This window comes from Zosterops lateralis (genome assembly GCF_965231275.1).
Source record: "Zosterops lateralis genome assembly, chromosome: 6".
Lineage (NCBI taxonomy): Eukaryota > Metazoa > Chordata > Aves > Passeriformes > Zosteropidae > Zosterops > Zosterops lateralis.
Window position 1 is genome coordinate 26,015,114 of NC_139761.1, and position 24,744 is coordinate 26,039,857.

A 24,744-nucleotide genomic window follows, 5' to 3' on the forward strand; every position below is an offset into this window, starting at 1 on the left:
CAGGTATCAGACTAGAAGGTGTCATAATGAACTTTTCAGACAAAACTGCTGGACAGATTTTTTTTTTTTTTTCCCCGAGAAATCTTCTGAAGTCTGTGGATAAAATATTATTGCACTTGCACTACCCTGACCCATTCAATATCCTAACTGTGAAATCCACTTTCCCCACAAGATTACTTCCCCAGTCTCACCTTGTGGTACCTGTTCTCTATGTTCAGTACTTTCTATGACAACCTGTTCCTACTGAATGAATTATGACATTGAAACAAATAATAAAATCAAGGGTAGCCTTCAGTATTCACAATTATTCATGAGAATTCACCTCTTGACACTGTTCAATCCTTATCAACAGAAGGAATCCAGAACCACCAAAGACAGACATTCAGGTAAATTCCCAAAGTAAAAAAAACAAAACAAAAAAAACCCCACCAAAATGGCATGTCCATATTACATGAAAATGTATATCAAATATGTGTCACTGGGTTAAACCAAAGAATATCACAATGGAATAGCTACTGCAAGTTTTACTTCAGTTTTTTATGACACTGTTAGTGAAGTATTCTCTTCAGCTGTGGTTTCCTCCATTCTCAAAATATGTTAGAAAATTGGATACGACTCAAGTAAGAGCTACAAGAGTGATTAGACTTCTAAAAGTCATTCCCTATAGTGAAAGACTAAGAAAGCTCAATTTATTTAGTTACTGAAAAGAAGGTTAAGAGGATCACAATACCTACATGTGGAAGATATTTCTGACAGTAGGCAGCTCATTAATCTAGTGAAAAACGCATAACAAGATCCAGCGTTTGGATGCTGAAGCTGAAATAAGACTACAAATGAGGCACACTTTTTTTCACAGTGACAGTAATTAACCGTTGGAACAATCTGCCCAGGGATGTAGTTGATTCTTTATCATTTAAATGCTTTACATCAACATTAGATACTTTCCAAAGCGATAAGCCTGTCTCAAACAGATGCAGAAAATACTGGATGAGGTTCTGTCTCAGGTCAGCAAGAAGTCAGTCTGGATGCTTATCAGAGCTGCTCAACATTGTACCTCGACACAACAGTGCTACAAGTGCTCTGCTCTTCCAGGACCAGTCATCACACAACAATCACATCTATCCTTTGTGTACAGTTCACTTCAGACTGAACAAAAATGCTGTCTCCAAAATTCACCTTCCTGCTTGACAGGTAAAACGAGAACCCTCTCAAGGCAGATATGGACATCTTCATGGAACATCCCATGCCACATTAATTGTCTGGCATAATCACCGCTGGAGACTAAAATACACCAAAACTACCAGTAAGTACACAGCGTAAAGCTGTTGGAGCACAGGCTTTGCCACATGCTTCTACCCAAGGAACATCTCTTGAGCTGACTCCAAGCTAGTGATGAGTGAGTACGTACATAGCAAATGGCATTTCAATACAGCTGCCTGTATATAAAATAGAGTTCCTTTATGTCTAATGAGCTTGTTGGAGAATAAAGAACTTCCATGAAGATGTTGAAGAAACCAACTAAAGGCAAATCTATGATGAGGTTAGGTGAGCTGTGAATTTTCCTCCTGGCTCCTTAGTAAGTTTCATAAAGGAAATCTTGCCCTTTAAATCTTCAGGATAGGATGTTGGACCGAAAGAATAGCACAGAAGGAAAAAAAAAAAAGAGAGAGAGAGAGAGAAAAAAGGCCAGAGAGACAGAAACTACAAAAACAGGGCAAGAATAAATAATAAGCACTGATACATTAAATACGCAGAAACAGCTGGTATATAGAGGTAAAGAGAAAATAGTGTTATAAACTATTAAAGAAATTATAAAGAAAATTTTATCTTTAGAAGAACAAAATTAAATACCTCATTTATTCACCTCTAGGAAGAACAATTTAAAATGTAAATAAAAAAATAAAAACTATGCCCTCAGAATGTTGTAGGAAGGTGGAAGTGCACAGAAGATCAATCACACCTGGACTATATATGTGCTATAGACTTTTGGACATTTGTACATTTTTTTAGAATACCTAGTTATTATATATTTTTTTTATTTTGACACTTAAAAGACTGGCAATGGGCTACAAAACCTTTAAAAATTACTAAAAGGGAGATGGACCTAATTAAGACAATATAACACAGAGATTCAATATAAAATGGATTAGCAATATTCCTCTTATTTGATTTCTTTATTATCTACCCTGAGTGCAAATCTTCATGTTATTCTGAAAAATATCTTCTCATAGACAAGGGTTAAATTTCTAAATGGGTTAAATGTTCTTTCATTAAATACAGCATTCTTTCTAAGGACATGAAGATAGTGTTATTGGTTAAGAACTGTACTCTTGGTCTTCAGACATGGGAAGAGGACTCTATTCCCTGCTCTAACACACATTTCTCATGGGATATTGAAAAGTCACTCTTGGCTTTGCAAATGTGCTCAGCAGCTGCTTCTTATGATCAGATTACCAAAGTGCTGAAATCTTTTGAAAATCTGGCTATTTATTTTGTTGCTGAATAGGATCAGAGATCTTTTGAAATCTGGCTCCAGTTGGAGTGCTGTGCTCTTTTGAAAAGCTAGCCCTAAATCTGTATATGCCTCAATTTCTCTATTAGCATTATCAACACTGTTCTGCATCAAGAGGATGAGAAACAGCTCACATACACAGTAATTCAAATCTAAAAGGAGATATAGATGTAAAATTGCTCTTATAAGTGTAGAAATACAATATGTACTTACAAAAGAAAAAAAAAAAAAAGCAGTTCCTGATTTTTCCTAACTTTTGCACAAATAGCTTTAAGATCTACAGTGATGTAGTGTTGACAATATTATGCTACTTCCTATAGGTAAAGTTTGGGATTTGTCAATATGTATTAAAATGGGAGCAAAGATGTTTCTCTGTCTTCCTTTTATGGTCATAAATACGTGTTTAACTACTTTACAGACAATGAAATAAGACACAGAATTGTGTACTTGCATGTCGTACCATGCCATGCAAAGCAAAGCAAAATTTTTTATAGGATTCAAGTAGAATGCAAAGTGTCAACACACACATGCTTACTCTGTGTAAGAATTATAGGGAATGATGAGTTCAAGTAATTAAGGTAAGTAATTTAGGTAACAGCTCCATTCAGGAGGACAACTGTGGCACAACTGTTGTTTAAGTATTTCGTGAGGCACTTGCCTTTCTTTCCTTCCACAGTAACAGAAATTGCAAAAACCTTTGAAATTTAAACCAAAAATATTCACTTTGGCTTAAGAGCTAGCAAATAAACAGAAAATTAAGTTTCTTAAGGGAGCTTGATATTTTAAAACAACACAAGTTCCCCAGCCTTGTAGTGATTCTTATTTCACATGTGATCTCGGGTAGATATAGAGGCTTACATGTTCTCTAAATTGTAAGCTCTATATGAAGGGTGTTCTTTAATTACTGACAGCTAATGAAAACAGTTTTTACTGATCTCTCTAATGTCCTGGGAAAGTCTTTACTATGGATTCATTGTATTCTACTTTATATCCCTGATTGAAATGGGAGACCACAAGAGCATAGGGATTTGGTAGAAACTCGATTTCCTTCCTCTGGCTTCAAAGAGAACAGTTGCAGAAATTAAGCTGTGTTGATATTGTGGTCAAACTTTGGTCAGACTGTGGTTAAACTTGCATATAATATAGATATAAAATCACTGCATTTTGGTTTTTAAAACTGCTGGATCTACTGTCAGTATCTAATCTTGCTCTGTGGATCAGAGGGATCTAATAAAACTATTACATTACAAAAAATATTATTATTAAATACATATACTTCACTTCTGAAGCTCTATTATTTACTCCAAATATTGAAACAGTCACTTTGGAAAATGCTAGTAAATATACAACTGAAAACATATGAGATGGGAAAAATAGATTTTCTATTTTTTAAAAAAAGTGTTTTCTTTCATTTCAGACAAAATATGTTCTTTGAGAAATATTTTTTCCTTGTAATACAGAGTGATGTAACTCTTAGTAAAACAAATATTGTAAAAGCTCAATCAGTTACAGTGTTTTTTTCCTCTAAGCACTCTGATCTGCTTTTTTTAAAATTTGTTTGTTTGGGGTTCTTTTATGTTTCTGCTGCATTCGTTATCAGTTGGCTAACTATTTCTTCATACAGATGTATTTATTAGCCCTGCAATAGATATCCCTCAAGAAGATCTAAAAGCAGGATTCATTCAATGGGAGATACATGGTAGAAGTTCAGATGGCCCAGAAAACCAATAAGCTACAATAATAGAAGACTAAGCTCTATTGAATGTAGCAGGGCTTTATGTATGTCCTTACATTCTGTGCCCAGCTGAAGAGAAGGTATGAATGCTATACTGAAACTGTTAAATCCAACCACAAGATCCAATTCCTTAACCGCCTTAATTCGCAAAATTAATTTGGTTCTAATTTGAAAGTTTTCCCTGGTTTATTTTAGTATCACTACTAAGGTTGGAGCCAAAGCAACCATCAACACTCTTCCTGATATATTTACCTCTGAAAGTCTGAAACTCATGCTTTTGCTAAAACCTATTCATCTACCACCACCAGTGTTCTCAACCATGAATTGTAATGACATCACCCACCAGCAGGAATTGAGGAAAGTATGTTCTCAACTTAGAAGTGAATTTTTACTGACATGCCAAGGACTACTGTACAAAGAAAGACATGCACATTGAAGGAAGAAAGAATAAAGTGAAAAGTTAAAAACTTTGGAGTTTCTTTTAAATACTAATATTCTCCAACAGATTGTTTTCATTACGGAGGCTGCAATAAGTGCATACATGTAGAGAAAAATGCAGGACTACAAAAAGGAGATGGTCAGCCCTGGACACTGAATACACGAGGAAGACATTTTGCATATTTGGGGTTTCAGCTCTAGACTCAAAAAAACCTCAAGTGGCTAAGAATAATAAACTTTCTTAAAAGAACATAATAAATATGAAATGTTGACCAAATCATTGGAACTGCACAAGAAAAGAAAGAAGATGAATTTCAGTGTAATAGAATGGAAATACGGTAGATGCTGTGAGTGAGAGAAAAGACACTAAAGTCACCTTTTCTGTTTCCTTGCTCTTAAAAAAAAACTTACCGTTTGTTCTTTTCCTATTTAATTGCTAAGTTTCAAGGTGGAGTTCTAGCAATAAACAATTCTTCTAGGGACTGACACCTGATTGACAACATTTTAGAAAAAGTATTAATTTGTTATCAGCAGTAAATGTTTTGTGTCTCCACAGAAGTGATGGATAGAACTTTTTATGCTACAAATAAGGCACTGTGAGAAAGTAACTCATTCACTCATTTCTGCTAGCAGAAGTGTAAGGATCAAGTAGTCAGGTAGGGGTTTTTTATGCCTGTCAGGAAAGGGAAAGGGAAAGGGAAAGGGAAAGGACAACTGAACTTGGAATGCTTTTCCCATTGTTTCTGTTCTGCTTCACAAAAACCCAAAACCTTTCAAGGTCTTTTAACTCCAGTAGCCTAGCGTTTAGGACAGCAATGACAATATTAAAATAATAATAGCAGTAATAGTACTAGTCATAGTAATAATACTAATTACAACAACATCAAAAAAACCCAACATTCTTATACTGAAACAAATAAATTTTAGATTTGATTTGCTAAGCTGCATAGATTGTTGTCTATGATCCAAACATCATTGTAATTTGAAATTTTTAAATCAGCATTCAAGCCATATTTATTCCCAGTTTCTTGATGATCATACCCAGAACAGATTCTGTACAAAACCAGAAACTCCTTAAAAGTAACTTTCACTTCCATCTGCTTTCCAAGATCAATTAATTTTACAGTTAATGAGTTTAACTTGGTTGTGCCAATATAATGTTCTTACAGTATTTCAAGATCTTAATTGTTATGAACTAGGACACCTTACATGCCTTACAAATACTTCAACATACAATGTTAACTGGACTTTCAATTGCAGACATTTAAGCTCTAAGTTTATTTGAAAATAATTACTTTCCATTCATCCATGTTTGTTGAAGAAATTTAACAATCCCTTTAGTGCAGGAAATTTCCCAATATTCTGCCTATAATTCTTTGAGGGTAAAACAGCTGACTACTATGAACTTCACACCACTGGCACTTGCTATGGATTTTCCTGAAAATTGTATCAGTAACATGAACTAGAAAGACTTGTAGAATTGATTGTGTACAAGCAAGCACTTAAATAAACCTTATCAAGCTCTTCTGCCTTTTCTGCATCATTAGAAGTTTTATTATATCTTACTGCTAAACAGCCTATACTGTTGCCAGAATTATTTAACATTTCTAATACACGTAAATTCATTTTTTAAAATTTTCTAATCCCATTAGATTCTTTTCTTAATGTCTCTTCTTGTCTTTGCCAGCATTCTGCACCTTAGACATTCCAGTTTATCTTGCTATATACTTCCCTTTAATTTCCTAATTTTCTATAAATACACACACATATTTTTTCAAGTTAATAATTTTCTGTCATTCCAGAAAAGGACAGTTTTAGAGTTTTCAGGTGTATAGGGAATTATAATTTCTTTTTTTTTTTTTTTCTTTAGGGTTCTAGTTCTAGCTTTTATTCTCATTTCTTCCATCAATTTTTTTCCTCACAATCAGTTTCACCCATAAGTTACCCCACTAGGCAATTAGTCCCTCAAATGCACTAAGTATATTGGTTGACACCCTCCTCCATTTGCCAAATTTGAAGTCGATCAGATGAGCTGAGATTCAAACAGAGCTACTTCATTTTGGGTTCCCATATCTATCATACCAGAAAACCATCAATAATTCTCACAGGGAACATTCATGGTTTACCACTGAAATTTTACCTCCTGAAATTTTCAGCACGTGGCTTCTGTTACATTTAAAATAAAAGTAATCATCTTTAACTCATGTAGTAGGTCGAAGGCTAAGGCACCTCTTCCTACGGCTGCAAAGGCACATAAATAGGTTTACAATGGATAAACATTATGTTTACAATCAGTAGTTGATACTATACATAGTCAGAGCACGATAGTGGCCTATATATAAACAGGGATCAGACTCTCATAAGAACAATGCCTTCAAGGCAGGGAGAAATAAATTACAGGGCCAGCTGAATTCTCCAGCACAAGAGCAGAAATTCTGCACAAAGGATCTCAATAAGGAGCCTCTTTTTCATACCAAGGAATGCCACCAATTTATCTGCATTATCCTGTTTTCATCTGATTGACTTTTTTACATCAAACTTTGAAAAACAACATCTTAGGCCAGAAACACTAAGGAAGAAAGTCATTATTACTTTGCCCTTATAGATGGTTTCCCTGAGACAGAATTGTGTAGGGGTTCAGAACAGAAGCCTTACTGGAAGGCTTCAAGGTTTTAGCAGGAAAAGGCTTGCACTGTCTTGCCCTTCCTGCTCGGAAGACAACACTCCATTTAAAATATAAAAGGCTAACAACAGGTAATGTTATTTAAAGTGTTTCCACAATAAGGTCATGCAGAAGAGTACAAGTCATTCATCTCTTATAAATGCATACGTATCTAGCACAAAAAATTATTAGAAAAAGATATTAAAATTAATGAAAGTAATTCCACTTGACATTTGGGATAACAATTACCATACTTTCCAATTATCATTATTGCTTGTTTTCTTTCCCAGAGAATTCAAAGTGCTGGACTTATTTCCTCAACCCCAAGCCCCAGAGTATGATATGACATCAAGTTCATTTTCAGCCTAGACTTACGTACTTTGTTTATTTTGAGAATGGAACCTTTGAAAAACATTCTAGTTTGAAAGGAATATGTGCAATTTAGTTTTAAAGTGTAATTTTTCTTCTTGTGTTTATCAATTTTTTTTAAATCTCTCTACCAATGTGGACTCAAAGTAGCATTGACTGCTTTATAGTAAGGAACTTTTCAGAGCTGCATTTACTTACATTGGAGTGGAACAATTTGGACAAGAAATATTTCAGTACACCACAAATACTTCTGAGAGAATCTGCTTTCTACTCCTAATGATATATATTAATTCCAGAACACAAATGTGTAAAACTATCTAATTGCAGAACATGGAACATTGAAAGTAGAGATGGCTAAACTAAAAGTGACATTCTTTACACAACCTACCAGTCAGTCAGTACTGTTTACTGAAGTCCTATTTCACTCCTCAGCTACAATCTCTCATGCATCTCTTTTCTTATAGCAGAATTAAGAGGGATTTTTTTTTTACTAATGTAGCATAAAATGTAAAGCTTTGGCTTAGAAAAACAAGAATTTTAAACCTGCTTTCAGCACCCATAGTTGTCTTACCTATTCTAGTTTCCACATGTCACATCATTCAACAGGAAATAAGACTCATGGCCTTGCAAAAACACTTGTATCTCCAAAGACAAAAATTAACACCTCACTTCAATGAAAAAAAAAAATTAAAATGTAACTATTTCAATGTCATCATGGCAAATTACCGGGCAAGGATTTACAAAATTAGGCACAGAGTATTGGATTTAATTTCTGTTTCAAAAAAACCAGAAATTATAAAAGCTGGCAACTCTGTTCAAGGTAAAGGGTCATGAGCCTTCTTTTTATAGTGGCAGAGGTCCTGAGGTAGAACCAATTTCCCAAAGATTCCCCAAAACCAAAATACACAGCATGACTTTACATCAGCCAAACACATTCAACACACTGAAGAACATCACTGTGCCTCACACTCCTCCTCTCCCTTCCTCTTTTCCTACAAAAACCAAAAAAACCCAACCAAACAAAAAAACCCCACCAAAACCAAAAAATGTGACTTGGCAAAAAGACCCCCAATATAGTGGAAAAGATCATGAAAACTTGCGCAATTTTTAAATGCCTTGAGAAACAGTTTGTGCTAAAGAATGACAAAATTTAAAGTCAATGGTTTGAAGACAATATTCCAAAATACAAAGGTCCTCACAAGGGTTTGATGTCTGAACAGGACTACAGGGCCTAGTATCAGAATGCACAAGAGGATTTCAAGTTCCATGCCCCATAAAGCACCACTTCCTGGCTGAACACACAGTATATCCTATGAAAATATTTCTATTTCCAGACAACTTTCAGAAAACTCACATTTTAGTTAAAAAAATTGATAAGCAGCTCATTTACTCTTGTTTTCAGAACACACCCCAGACCTGGAAGAAAAACTTTTGGACAGATGGAAACAGAGGAGAATAGTAGTGTTATTGATAACACATTGTATGTACTATCGAAAACTGAAAAATTTATTCCTACTGACTATAAGTAACATCTTGATTATTTTCGTCCATATTGAATCATACCCCGGGGTCTTTAGGAACTGCCTTTAAACTCATCTACTATAAGTTGTGTGCGTATTTGTTTATAAGGACTGAGATTTACTATACGCAGAAAGCCTTAGACAATGTAACAAAAGAAAAATTACTGAAGTCTGCTGTATTAGAGGATGGAATTTTTTTCCATTTTTTAGCAAATGTCAAATCATTGGCTATTGCTTTTAAGATTAATAAAAGATATAATGGTTTTTAGTTCGCCTCTAAATAAAGATTACTATGAATGGAGAAATGATTTACCAATAGTCACCACAATGAAATTTCTTTAAAGGTTACAATCATCAGTTATTTAGCTGAAACACTGCTGAGAATGCCTGGTCATTTCTTGAATAATGCATAATGTTCATTGCAGATTTCATCTGTATTATAACAATACAGATATTTCTAAAATAATGGAGAAAACTATCTGTTACTTTCCAATTGCACAAGATATTTCCATGAAGTAATTGACTCTGAAAATATTATATGGAGTTATCTGAGTGCTCATTTGAAAGCTCAACTTGTAGTGATCACTACACAATAGGCATAAGAAAACAAACTCATCAGCCTTACTTCTAAGAAAAGCTGTGATAAATGCAGGGCAGAGAGTAAAGGACCTTCCTGAAATACTAAATTAAAATTATTAAATTGTTGTGCAGCACTGGGGGACAAATTTAAAACTAAGCTTTTAAAATGAATGATCAACACAAGCAGACCAACACATTTGGGGGAAGAAAAAAAATTGCAGTTGTATTTACACGATGTAAGTACCTCTCAAATAATTTCCCAAATACCTTTAAGTCTATTCAGCAGATTGCTTGTGCACATACAAAGTATAATTTCTAGTGTTTTATTGTAGGTTTATCATCCATACTTCACATGAACCTGCAAGCTATTTATGTGAGCTTGTTTATACATCTGAACTTCTTCAAGGGCAGCAAAAGGCAATCTTAATTAATGAAACTGAATTTCTTTTGATGTAGTTTCATGAATGTTTGATCAGAATGTGTTAACAGGTTTCTATGTTAGGAGAACTGATGAAGTCATAAAATATACCTGTATTATACAGTTAAATCTGCTTATGGGGAATTCTTATACAATGAAACACTCTTTCATCAAGCATTGTTTCAATATACTCACACATAAATAATACAGTCCTACTTTAGTATTAAGCTAAGCAGGAGGAACAGGAGGAAAACTAAACAGGAGGAAAAAAGGCCAAAATCTCTTCCTGAGCCCCCACACTCTTGTGTCTAAAGGATTGACAACCATAGCACTAGATGGCTGGAGGGGCAGGGCTATTACAGCAGATAGGGTGAACAGACATTAAATATCTGTTTACCCAGCACTTTTTTAGGGAGAAATGTTAATCTAGATCAGACTATTGACGTTGTGGTCTAAGAAATTTTGTTCTTCCTTAAAATTTTTTTCTTCATTAGAATCTTTGCGCAAAAAGGAAGATTAAGTATTCTGGTACATATTCCAGAAGAAAATAATGAAAAATAGATCTCAGATACTCTGAAATCAGCAGAGCTCAGACTTTCAGCAACAAAAGACAGCTTACAGAAGCACAGACAGATCATAGATTGTACAGCAGAGTCCACTTTACATCTACCTTGAAATACTGTTTAATTGCCTGAGAATAAACTCTCATCCTGTAAAAATGGGGAACATTTGCATATTATATCAGAAGCGTAATGAACCATGTTACACTCATGCCCTGGATGATGTAATTATTGCCTTTTTTTTTCTCCATGAGAATTATATATGAAGTGGCAGATAAAATAAATTAAATATATGAAATGATGGAACTATGTCCAGCTACTAAATCCTCAGTTTGAAACTGCGTTGATTTTTTTTCCCTTCATACCTCTCTGAATCCATTGAAAATTTTAACTTTCCTTAAATAATATCACTTCCTTTAAAGGAAAGAGCAGGTAAAAGCCCTTTGGACCATCAATACAAGTAACCCTTCATGGACAGCTGTGGGCTGATAAATTAGATTCTATTTCTACCTCCTTCCTCTACCCTTAAAAGGTGGCATCTTTGCATCATGCTATATACATTCTATCTATTTTAGTGTACATTAAGAGTTTATAGTTCATAACTTGTGGAAAAAATCTGAAGTGCCCAAATCTCATATGCCTCTTCCAAAAATATGTTTCCTTCAAAATGTGAGAGCAGTAGTTAAAATAAAGGAGTATTCTGTCCTGTCAAAGCCAGGACACTCAAAAATCCCAGGTATGGTAACCATGATTTCTGCTACTGCAACTTACTCCCTAATTTAAAATACTTATCAGATAGCGATCACACTCATCCAGATGGGTAGGATTAGTTGAAAAAATAATAGATTGCAAAAAAACTCCACTTTAAACAGGTCATTGGAAAGACTATTTAGGAGCAACATGTGCACAGACTAGTTTGTGGCTACTAACATCTAAAACATTGCTTTTGCTCACCAACTTCTTGTTTGAGCATTAAAAGTGAGCATCTAATACTGAAAATAGCCTATTTTGTTGATAATATCCTAGTCTCTCACCTGAAAATTTGAATATTCAGATGTGATGCTTTCCAACTTCAGAAATACATGAATCTACCTTTAAGGTATAGCCAGAAAATTAAGAGATTGAATTCTGAAATCAAGGAATAATGTCATTTTCCTCTCAAACATATAGTTATAAAAAATACTAAAACAAAGCAACACAATAAAAGATAAATAACTTGAAACAACTTAGTCTACATCACCCAGAAGACTTACAGCTGTAATAGTTACATCATAGGTTGGTTGTTAAATTAAAAAATAATTAAAATAAGAGGTTTATTTCACCTTCACATGGTGTCTTTCTCATGCAGACCTCAGATTTCCACATTTGAATCCCTTTAAAGGATTTGATATGCAGGGAAAGAAGAAAGGATGAAGGTAAAAATTTCAATTTAGAGGTTACTAAAGGCTGCCAAATTCTACAGCACACAACAATATTTACTCCATACCTTTTACTGATGTATTAGGTGGAGGCCCTTCCATCCTCAAGTTCCATGGAGGATCACCTTGATTAGCAAAGTCCCTCATTTTCAGATAGCTAATAGTAAGTCGGATGATGGATGCCTTGTCAAGCTGGCTGGTAATGGCTGCAGGCAGTGGCAACAACTTTGCCAACTCATAGAATTCAAAATTCTCCTTTCCCCGACGAGAGCGAGCAGCATCTCGGGACTTTTCCTTCCTCAAAGCTTGTAAACTGAAAGAAAATAAAGAACGAAGGACATTCATCAATATTAGTGTTCTGTCACATTTTACCAATTTACTTTTTCACTGCTGGTCTTCTCTTCAAATTACTACACTTCCAAAATGCTGTTGCATATGGATCTACATAACTTCAGGATATATGAAATGGTACTCCACGTTTGAATGATTAAAACTAACAATAATATTTGAGCTTCAGTGGTAGCCAACATATTATGTAGTACTCAACTCCCTTTAGCCACTTCCCTTTTAGCCTGCCTTTGTCTGCTGTCAGTCTCAAGAAAAAAATCTCAAGAACACTGTGTAGATGTGTGGTTTATCTGTCTAGGTGCCATTGCTTCTCCTGACTCACTGTAAGCCAATTTTGCCTTAATTTTTGTCAAATTCTGACTCATGGGAGAAGGTTAAAAGCAGATGATTCCAGTGTTTGCCCCCTCTGACAGGGGCTGCAGTGCAGCCAAGATGACCAGACCCATTGTACACTAACTGCTGAGACACAGAAGTTCAAGTCTGGTGTACTAATGAAAACTTCTGTGCTTCATGAAGCTGTTCTTCAGGAGTTGTTCAACTGTCTTTGCAGTGGAAGCAGTAACCTTTGTCAGTGGGGTTTGAAAGCTGTTAATACAGTTACGCGATTCACATTTCTGATTGTAATTCACTTCCACATTCATGGCAGACTGACAACGTTTTGATCAGAAAGGACCTTCTGCTTTACACTGAGCTGTTGGAAATGCAAATAAATAATAAATGCATTTATTTAGACCTGTTGCATCAATATATCATTTTTTACCACCAATACAGAATACACAAAGATAACTCAGATTTTATTCCTGTGCTATTTGTTCAACTGGTGTAAAAATCCTGGATGTCATGGGATGAAAGTGGTTAACACCTGGGGGCTTTTTTCTTTTTTTTTTTTTTTTTACACAAAGCAAAGTGTTCAACTGAGTATATTATAAGCTTCACCATACATGTGCTTTGATGGATACATGTTGGTGCTGATGCTGGGGCTGGTGTGTGTCCAACACTGTGCAAGGTGAGTAGAAGCTGCTCTTGTACCTCATTAAGGACCTATCATCCCTTTGCTTCATTTGTTTACCTACTAAATTTGATGAAGTTGAAGCTAAAATTCCATTAGCTAGTTGCTGGTTTACCACAGAGCTAGAATACAATCAATGTATAATGGAACAACAAATGCTTCTCTCCAGCTTCCACAACCCTTACTGAAACCTTGGATTTATCAACAAAAAAAGTCATAGTGACAAGATCTACAAAAGCACTCTGACATACAGTAGAATTGATAAAACTGATAAAAAGAGCTCTATTTACCTGTTTTTCTAATTTGGGAATAACTACAGAGTTTCTCTTGTTTTAATATTCATATCCACCTGCATTTTTCTATCCATCTCTGCCACTTCAGACTTGGAAGGGCATATCAGCTGGGCCCTTAACACACAAATGAAATCCCTCCATGACAGTTCCCTTAGTATGGTTAACATGTTACATTCCCTACACAATTCTCTACCAGTAGCAATTATCTTTAAAAAGACAGTCTGGCTAAGAAATATAAATAGTGAGATAAAGACATGGGAGGAAACAGCACACCCTTACCCACAGGCAAAGATACAGAATCCTACTGAACGATAAGTACCTACTTGGTTTTATAAACTCTATATAGAATGCTAGCACCTTGATTTGTAAACTATATTTTAGGGAAAAGGTACTTGAAAAATGAGATTTCTCAATGCTCATTGTAGATGCATCTCTCTTGAATTTCAGATTTTAGATATCTACCATCATGGATGTGGAAAATCCCTCAAAAGGTTAAATATAACAGATAAAAGTATTTGATGTATACACAGACATATGGGAGGTACAACTCTGTGAGCTGTGGACTGTTCAATTGATTCCAAAGATGTAGTATGCCCTCTACAAGTTAAATATATACAACAGCAACATAAGGAAAAGGCAGGCAAATGTCTCTGCACAATTGCTTCCAAGTGAAAGCTCAATTTCATGGCACAAGACATGGCTTTTTTTGCCTGTCACCACCTTTTTTTCCCAGAAGCCAAGCCTGAGAATTCAAGTCCCCAAATCAAGATAGCAGAAGAATTGAGATTATAGATCGGTTTTGAAAGTCTGCACCAAGAGGTTCACACCTTCATTCCAAAGCACTTAATTATACCCCTACATAAGATGGGAGATTTTTAAAGATCCCTAGGAAAAAAAAAATCAGAAAAATTACAGATCTCAGCCACTTCTGAAACTGAAAAATGTTAGAAATTGAATAGTGATAGAATATTTCTTAGAAACACCAAAGTCTAAATCCACAGTTTACAAGTCCTGTAGAGGCTTCAGGGGATTGCTGAAAGAGAATAATGTACTTGAATGTAAACTTATGCAAAACATTACTGGGTCAGTAACACTTTGCAATGGAAGTCAGTTAAGCTGAAAAGTGAGGCTACCTGTCTCAGCAAAGAGAATTATTTGAAAGCCACCTATGGTTATTCAAACTTTTACAACAACAACAACAACAACAACAACAACAACAACAACAACAAAGTAGAAGAGATGGAGGCTGAGATGATAAACAAAAGAAATCCTTGAGAAACAGTATTGAGAATAACTCACTTTTTCTCCCAATCTTTTGTTATATTGTCATTTGTGGAAGCTTCATGGGGTGAATCAAGTCAAGGAATTTGTAACTTGGAGTACACTTCTCTTGGCATCAGTTCCATTAAGCTAATTTAAAAGTGTCTGCAGATATGTGCACACAAGTCCTAATTTCTACACTATATAATTCCACTAGGGAAATACACTGTACTGTTGGACACTGCAGTTATGCTGATAAAATGGGTCCTTAATTTGGGAGCAGTGATTTCCTCAGCAGGATGCAGGAACTCATTAGATATGACCTAAACATGGCTGTCAATCCTCTCTGGCACCTGTGATTCTGATAGGCAACATGAACTTCATCGTCAGATGCTCTTAATAAAGGAAAGTACTAGCACTAATAATCCCAAAAGGATGCTAGAAAAGAGGGGTGTGAAGTTCCCAACAGAAAGCAGTGATGCTGACACTGGACCAAAATTCATAGTGGTTCACATGACAATTCATCCTGTCACATGACACCTGGGACTAGAGGTCGTTCATGGAACATAAATGAATTTGTTAAGCACCAGGCTGCAAAAACCTAGAAATACATGGGCTCTTCTGCTAATAAGAAAAATTCAAGTATGGGAAACTATACATGGTTTACTAAGTAGCTTTCAAAAACAATCAAAAAGTACCAAGAAAGCAAGCATCACATGTTTACGAGTTCTCAAATGACAGAGAAGATCCCCCAACGGTCAAGCAAATATACATATAATATCCATGGCACCAAAAAAAGAGTAACAGTAGGAAATATAGCCAGGGGATATAAATATTGCTCCCTCTTTACCTCCTGTGGAGAAGGGGTAGAAGCTAAAACAATTGGATCAGGGTGCATCACAATTTACATCAACAATGTAAAAGGATGATGTTGTCATACAATAGTGAAACTTCATGCTTTCCCTTAAGAAGACATTTCTCATAGAAATTCCATATACAGAGTCCACTAAAGAAGACCACGATGTTTCCAGCTGCTAGCTCCTGAGAATTCTGAGAAGCAGTACTATATAAATGGGATATTTAATGGCTTGAAGACTAATGCTATTTTAGATATAGTTTCTAAAATATATTTTATTTTTACTTTTAGGGCCTTTACAGATGCACTGATATAAAGGGAGTCTGGCTTTTACAGATGAAAGGGTACAATAAATACTACCATATAATTCTAAAATGGTATACATGACATTTCTAAAGTAGATTTTGTATTGAAGACACAGCAGATGCAGAAGACGTGATAATATGGTGTTGCATAAAAGTTTTATTGGTACTCGTAACTCACTTGTGATTTCATTGTGCTTGTGGTCATTCCAGGCTTAACCTGCTCCATATTTTATTTCACATAATTTTATATCCTTTAAATTCATAAGCATATACGTGTATCTATATCGGTGTGCACACCCACAACTTCATGTGTCTGACCAATTGACATCTGTCACTTTAAAGTTGTGACAATCACAGATCCCAATTTTTGCAGCGTTTAATGACAATCAAACATGTTACAGCATACCAACAGATACATTGATCTAGACAAGGGTTTTTTAGGATATGTTCACAGAATCACAGAATATTCTGAGCTGGAAGTGACCCGCAAGAATCATTAAGTCCAACATTTAAATTAATGGCCGAGCTGGGGATCGAGTCCACGGTGTTGGTGTTAGCACCATGCTCTAACCAACTGAGCTAATCTCAGGGTCATAACAATACCTCACTTCTGTGTCTCAGTTTGGGCAGGAAAAATCAGTTCAATAATTTCATTATGTGAATTTGCATTTTTAATGAAAACAAGGGAATGGTTGCAGTTACAAATAATTTTTGCCTGCAATTTCAAAATATAGCTTGGAAAGAGGTGCTTTGCAGACTTGCCCAGTTTTAGGAAGGCAGCTCAGATTTACTTTTCACCTACACTGTTTCCTTAAACCTGATGCAGGCGAGACCCCCCAAGCAGAGCTTCTCGAAATATCAGTCTCCCTCTGATACAGCACTGCTGGGATTTATGGTACCTTCATTGGACTTGTCACAAATAGAGATTGGATTGGAAGCAATGGCCATAAAACAAGGTTTGAGGGACAGATGGACTGCTAAACTCGAAATATAGTGGCTTGAGCCAATGGACAGCCTGTGTTGTGCTATCATAGTTATTGCTCATTTCCATTCATAAGCACATTTCCATTCACTTTTCTGCTTCACAAGCAGAGAAGTATGGCAAACTCTCACAAAGGATGCACAGTATCTTTGAGAACGACATTGAAATCCTCCCTGATTTCACTAGAAATTTTAGAAATGCAAAAGTATACCAGAACAGACCACTTTTTCTTATATTGCTAAACATTTTCATACTTGTTAACCCAGCTGTTACTGAGCACTAGCAAATTTCTTAAGCCCCTTAAAACACTATGGATTAGTAGCAGCAACTCCAGATTTAGTATCAAAATTAACACTTAATATCTAATAATGTTTATAACAGGCTTTATAGAGAATGAAGCAAAATGTCTCTGTGTGTATTTTTCTATTAGTCTAGTCTTTTAAAGTCAAGGATCGAAAGGTCCACTACAAACAGTAGTAATGCACCTCTCTAAAGGATAAAGTTGGATGAATGTTATAACCGTTTCAAGAGAAAAGAAGTCAGATATAAGGAAAGGCTATGCAACATTAGAGTTCACAATGAATCGGCTACATAAAAATTTGGAGATACGTGATCCACCCGCTTCAGCCCTCTGAAAGAGACTTTAAATTATGCACAGTGTTTCTCAATATAAAGAACACAAGCAGGCTTACTTGCTAGTGAACATAGTTACAGTATTACATAAAGCAATAAATTCATGCTACTCCTGAGTCCACAGTTGTGAATTTCTGCAATTCTATATGAGTAATACTAGAAAGATCCTCTTTTCTTATTTTGTTCTACACTAACATGATGTGACATATTACCATACTTTAGACATTTTTGTATTTAAATCAACTTTAGGTCCCTTCCTCTGTTATTAATAATCTATTTACATAATTTATGTATTTATATCATACAATGTGTGGATGATTATGAAAATTTGACTAATACAAATGTTTATATGTTCTGATCTATTACAGGAATAATTGATTACCTGTTCCCTCGAAGCCACATCCTACAGATCTTTTCTGGGGCTTCAAGCTGACCAGCGAAAACAATGAGAGCAGTTAAGCCCATTTTAAACAATTGCATTTAAAGTCTGACTCTTAATGCCTGGGCAATTCATTAAGATAATGTCCTGCTCTACCTAGAGGTGACCACCCATAAGCCATGTTCTGTCATATAAAATCTTTTTTCATTTCACTGATGTTGTGGAACAATTAAACTTCATTAGAAGTTCAAAGAATGGAATAGCATCAATATTTAAGTGACCCAATTATCTGGAATATTTATTGATTTTACTTCTACATGACTCTTCTTTTTCCTGATGTTTTTTCGGAAGTTAATAGTGGCATCTCAGAAACACTGTTCAGTCCAAGTGGATATTAATATGAACAGCAGTGCACATTTTCAGACTCCAAATAATTATTTAGACTGTAGGAAAGAGGAAGGAAGTAAAGGAGACTAACCTGACTGTATAATTGCACATACTGCAGTTAAAAGGACCCGTTTTGGAAGTCAAACATCACCACTGCTGGTAGCATGAGCCTAGGGCTTGCTATTACCAATTTTTTGTGTTCTGTTTTTCTAAAGATTTTGCTCTAGAAAGTTCACAATTATGCGTGAAACTGGTTATTTTTTCAGTATAGTAGATACAAAATATAAAAGAATGAAGAAAGAGAGCTTTGCTTTTGTAGATGTAAATTAAAAGAAGAAAAAATCCTCACTCAACCACCTAAGACTAATTCAATTAGTTCTGAAAAATTGATAATGAAAGTTTGTTAATATGTTTACCTCCAATTTCTACACTACATTTTGCTATCTTTGGGGATTTCTTTTCTTTTGAGACAAGTTTTTGATTTGATATTTTCTCCCTTTCTTTGCTTTTCCTTTTTCTTTCTGCTGTCCCATTCATAGATTATTTTTTTTCCCACAAAGATTGTTTCTGAACTGAGAGTACAAGAACTTCAAGACTAATAATAATAGTTACAACATCTAAAAAAGGACACTACGTTTGTGAGGAGAAAACCTCCAAAATCAAAAGCCACATTAAATTTTACCTTCTTTCTTTTTAAGTAGATCTGAGAAGCCAGACGGCAGATTTTTATGGATTTTTCTACTTGCTTGCTTAGGAGATCCGTACATTGCTCAGTCTCACTATTTATCAATTAATCTAGCATGCAGCCTCAAAGGAGAAAGGTCGGCTTGTATTAAAAATTCATCCATCAAAAATTCATCAAAGACTTCATCATCTTAACTTGCGAACCTTTGAACACCTACATACTTGTCAGATCTGTGGTCATAGTTAACTGGAATCTATAGTTACCACGGTGCCTATACTTGCTCTGACATGAGCTGCATGAAGAGACTTTCAGGTGAAAGTGCACTACATAACCAAGTGAGGCAGACCGCCTCTTCAAACTGCTCTTTTTATCAGACAAAGGATGTCTAACATCTGACAAAGCTCCAAGTCAGTAAAATCAGACCCTTTCAATGACCAAACACTTTTCAGGGGAGTGTATTTTTGCCCCACCAAAAAATCACCATTCTTACAGGCAAGAATTTGCCAAAAAGGTGAATTATCTGATATTATCATCAAGGGCCTAGTCCACAAATTAAAGCCCTTTAATGCTGTCCAAGAAAAAAATAATGTTTTGAGACTTTAATGTGTGAAGAAAGCTGTATAGTAAATGCTGGAAGTTAAAGCTGGAACCTTCAAGTTCAAGGTAAAAGCTCTGCTGCTTAACTAATGCACTGCTCATAGCTGTCATCATTAATTTATGTTAGCCTCTGTAAACATCAAGAGTATAATAGGCCAATTTCACAACTAAATATAGATGCACATTTTGCCCTTATATAAATGGCAGATTGCTGCTGTAGATCATCACTGCAGCAACACGTCAGAAAAGATGCACTGTTTGATGGTCTGATGCTCACACAATATATAAAACCAGTTGTAATGGTTGTTTGGAAGCAAAGTGTAACATAGCAGCAAAATTTCATTTGTTCCACAAACTCAGGATATATTAAGCTTGGCTGACAAAGACTGTTTGATGTGCTAAATCAGTTTGACCTTCATTTTTGCTTTATATTTCTCATTTAACACATGAAATGACCATTATTTTTTCACTGTATAGGGAAATATCACAGAACTGATTTCTCTTAAAACCTTTCTTTTCCTTGTAGAAAGAAAAAATAGATTTTTGCCAAAAGTGCTTTAGCAATTACTGCAAAACTTATTAAAAAATAATACCTATATTAAGCCAAGCTTTTTATTATATCAGTAAGACTTGAGGTTGGTTTTTAGGGGTTGTGGTTTCACAGAAGATGATCCTTTTATTTTAAATACGTAAACATGGTTCAAGGAAATGGTTTGTGTATGCTTGAACTAATCATTAAACTGAATGTTTTATCACCAATAAGTACCTCTGTCGAACTGTTTAAATAACAGGATTTACTTCCAAAGTGAGTCATTAAAACATAATAATAGGAACATGGCAGGTTTTTTAAGGATTACAAACTCGCCATCCTGCACAATCTTTTAAAACTAATGTGCATCTTGATACAGAAACCATTAAGTGAGCTGTGATACACTAGTTCAAATCCAAATTCTATAACTAGAACACTAGTGTTTTGATCTTTTTTTTCTTCCTCTGTTGAACTAAGCAATTGCCAGCCTCCTGATAATAGAGAAACCTTAGTTTTATCAAGCAATTTTGCAGCACCCAATAAACAGCGCTTTACCTTGGAGCAACTTGTACATTTCACACCTTAAATTTCTATTTACCAAATCAGCTAATCACTTCACAATTGAACTTCTCAGAACAAAAAATTATCAATTAAAGTGGTTGAAACTCCTGCAAATTATCATTTAGGAATGAAGTAATTGCTTTCATCAGGGCAGAAAAGCCCGCCAGAACAGAAATGTCACTTCAGATTAGTGTTCTCACTCCTGAAGCTATGGATGACACAGCTGATATAAGACTAAATGCCAAGACCAATCAATTGCTTTTGTGGCTCTGTTCTGAGCTGCTGTAAAAGGGGCCATTTTCTAGGATCTACTCTTCATTATAGTAAATGCTATCTCCTTGGTAACATAATTCCATTTCTCATAAATTCCGTCTGAGAGCATTGTCCTAACAATGGATGTTTGTGGAAAAGAATGCTGTTGGTTTAATGCAAAGAAATTAAGTGTGAACGGCTGTCAAAGTACTATAGTTTGCTTGTTCTTAAACATAAATTGAAGTCTTTACATTAAAAACAGAATACTTGCGGAAATGAATGTTCTGAACTGGTGTGATATATTGCATTTGGAAGTGATGTATTTCTGATTGAGAGTTTAGATTTTTTTTTAATACCTATGTTCTGTCTATAGTGGGCACACTCATCCCTAGCAGAGATTTGTCAGTTTAAGAGAGAGTAGATAAGCACTCCACTTATTTCACAGCAGTGCAGTTAGGAAATGTGAAACTGCATGAGAAAACATGGTCTCATTATCATATGACATGCTATTTGTTAGCAGACTCATCTGTGTATAAAAGCTTTCTTTGAACTGAGCCTTTACTGGAAATATCTGTATTTCAATTTGTAATGTTCAGCTTCCTAAAATACTTAGAATCTGAGTTATGGTCTCCAATTAAAAGGATATGTGAGAAGCTAATTTGGTGGAACAGCAGCAATTTCCTGCACTGCTCTCCTCATGACTGAAGTTTGGAAACAAATTCAAGATTACAGATTTTCGTTCAAAACAGGATGAAAAGTATTCCTCCCTCAATGAGCACAAGCAATTCCAATTAACAACAGCAAGACTTATGTGACAGGAGAATATATTACCACATATGTAAAGAAGCAATTTATCCAGCATTAAGACGAAAAGTGCAAATTTATTGTAGCATTCCTATGGGTAACCAAAGAATGAGCACAGGTAGCACTGTTGCCAGATTGTGACTGTAGCCCCGAATGATGGCAATCACATTAAGGTATGAAAAACTGCACCCATTAGGTGCTGTGGGGAAAACAAGAGGACAAGAGAGACACAGTGTCACTGGGTGTCACATCTGCCTGCTCAAACTAAACACAGTACTGCAACTGCAAAGCCAGATAGCTTCAGACCAGGCTCTCCACATCTCATATGCCACAGTAAAATGCAATATAGCATCTTGCACTTTAAATACGAGCTCTATTTTTTGGCCTAACTATAAGCTACTATGTAAATAAATCTCTCTGAAGCGAAAAAAAGGATCCAAATTCTGATTATACTCCTTTAGTGAATACTGTCTTTAAGAAGGAACACTGCAGGTTAGAGTTTTTTATCTGGTTCTGAATTAATAGCTGTTATTTTCCTCAACTATGTTAGAGCTATTGCAGAATTTTTTGCTGGAACATTTATACCAGCTATAGTCATTGTTTTCCATAGAATAATAGAAAATCCATTATTTTACCAGTGGTAGCTCTGAAATAAACAGCTGCATAGGTGAAAACATTTTTGTTTTATATTTTTATAAAAATCGTGTTTGCACCGGGTACTTTATCTATACCATTAAGTTTTACTACTGCCGAAAGGCCTAATAGCACAATGTTGCCTTCAGCCAACTCAAGTTTGTGCTTTATAAATGACCTAAATAGGGATTTTGTTAGAGTTGGCTGTGCTCTCTGCAACTTATCCCAGAGCCAGGAAAAAAAGGCAAGAATTCTAACCTCTCTCTTTCATTGCTGCCACATAAATAATCTCTTAGTGGTGTGTTCTCTATTACTACAATACTGAGACCCTTTCTGAAAAAAATAACATTCTTTGTCTCCTGAGCCACTCTTACAATTATCATCCTCATCATCTCCTAATAGCTCTCCTTCCCATCTAAAAGTTATGTGTACACTGATGGGTTTATGCAGAACACAAATTGCAATTTTGAACCCTCCTCATGGGAGTCTTTGCAAGGCTTTACATGAAGAAAGGTCAAAGGGATACAGGATACACTGATACTACAGTCCAAAGGAGCTATTCCAGTTCAGAGTCACTGCTGAGCTACCTTAAAGCTGACAAAATATAAGTTCAGCGGGACAGTCAATGAGCTACAGGATCACTGTCAGTCTTGATCCTCTGCATCTTTTCTGCAGTCTGTGATAAAAACAGTACTGACAGAGATCACATTGTCATTGATAATCAAGCTACCTAGTTTTAAAATATCTCCAAGCACATCTTAAAAAACCCAAAGAAATACAAACACAAGCAACAATCGGCCTGGATGGTGGAACAGCTACCTTTGTTGACTGCTCATAACCAAGTAATGCATGCAAAATTTTTACTCTGCAGTCTTAGGTAGATCCTGGTGCCTCCAAAAGCTGACTGGTGGATTTATTGAAGCCTGTTTTCCCAGAAACACGAGATTCACTCTCCAAGGTGCAGTCTTAGCTACTGAACTATTGACTCAGTAGAGTATGAATGAGCTTCAAGTCCTTCCACTTTTTACCCTACTTGTTTGAACCCTGACCAGTATAGTGAAAATTAGTGCCAGTAGAGCATGAGAAAGCAAGATTTTCACAAGCAGGCATCTCTTTCAGCTATACTACCAGTGAATTAGCTTTTATTACTGCTTACATATTCCAGGACAGGCTACAGCCACCACTAACTTCCCTTGCACTTACTTTCCATTTAACGCTCTGGGACGAGGAACAACTCTAAGTGCCACAAATACTGGTGAAGGGCAGAAAGTCATACAAAAAAAGATATTGTTAGTTTTTCAACTGTTTCAATACATTGGGACAAAAATGAAACCCACAGAGCTTGCAGAACTTCCTCTTTGTTCCCTTTACAGATACCAGTGTTTAAGTGTTTCCTGAAGTGCCAAGAAGACTCTGCTGTCAAAGGTTATGCACTCAACCCAGGGGGTGCCTCATGCCCTGGTAACTGTTGTGCTGGAGGTGTGTCTCTACGTATTTTAATTTTCAGGCACTTGCAGCAGACCCAAGATTTAGTTTCTAAACCAAGTTTTCAGATATGGTACAACAAAACCCAGTTCTCCTCAGAAACCACTTTAATTAGTCAGAGTAGACCTGATGACACATGCATTTCTGACTGAAGTAGTGATATGCCAAAATCTTTCCTTAAAATACATTCATCTTCAATTACAATCTTAGAACTTTAAAAAATAACGCTTAGACAAAAGCCTCAGAGTTTTAACAGTTGACGTAAATGTCATGCTTATGAGAAGATAAGTAAAGCTTATTTTATTTAACTATATTCAACTACCAGCAAGATTAACAATATCCTAAATCCATCAGATTGCATCAAAGGCATTAAAATTATCAGGGCTCTGAAATACTGTCCAGCAGCTGCCAAGGCTACTCTTCAACCTAGTAGTGAAAGTCCTTGCTAAAACAATTCCTCAAAAAGGGCCAGCCAGTCACAGAGATGAGAAATGTGAGCAACATCAAACCACAAAACAAAGCATGATGCAGAGGC

General features: G+C 35.6%; 1 protein-coding gene across 6 annotated transcripts in view; it reads right to left on the reverse strand.

Annotated features, from left to right (window-relative positions):
* NPAS3 (neuronal PAS domain protein 3) overlaps nt 1–24,744 on the reverse strand; it is a gene marked incomplete at both ends in the record, with an annotated part of 580,623 nt that overhangs the window by 396,770 nt on the left and 159,109 nt on the right. For 4 of the 6 annotated variants that reach the window (XM_083863228.1, XM_083863229.1, XM_083863227.1 and 1 more), the window contains one exon: nt 12,280–12,524. In XM_083863228.1, coding sequence (XP_083719354.1) covers nt 12,280–12,524 — 245 coding nt within the window. Of the gene's footprint in view, nt 1–12,115; nt 12,167–12,279; nt 12,525–24,744 lie in introns of all 6 variants that reach the window. The other 2 variants (XM_083863226.1, XM_083863225.1) reach the window with 1 other exon arrangement.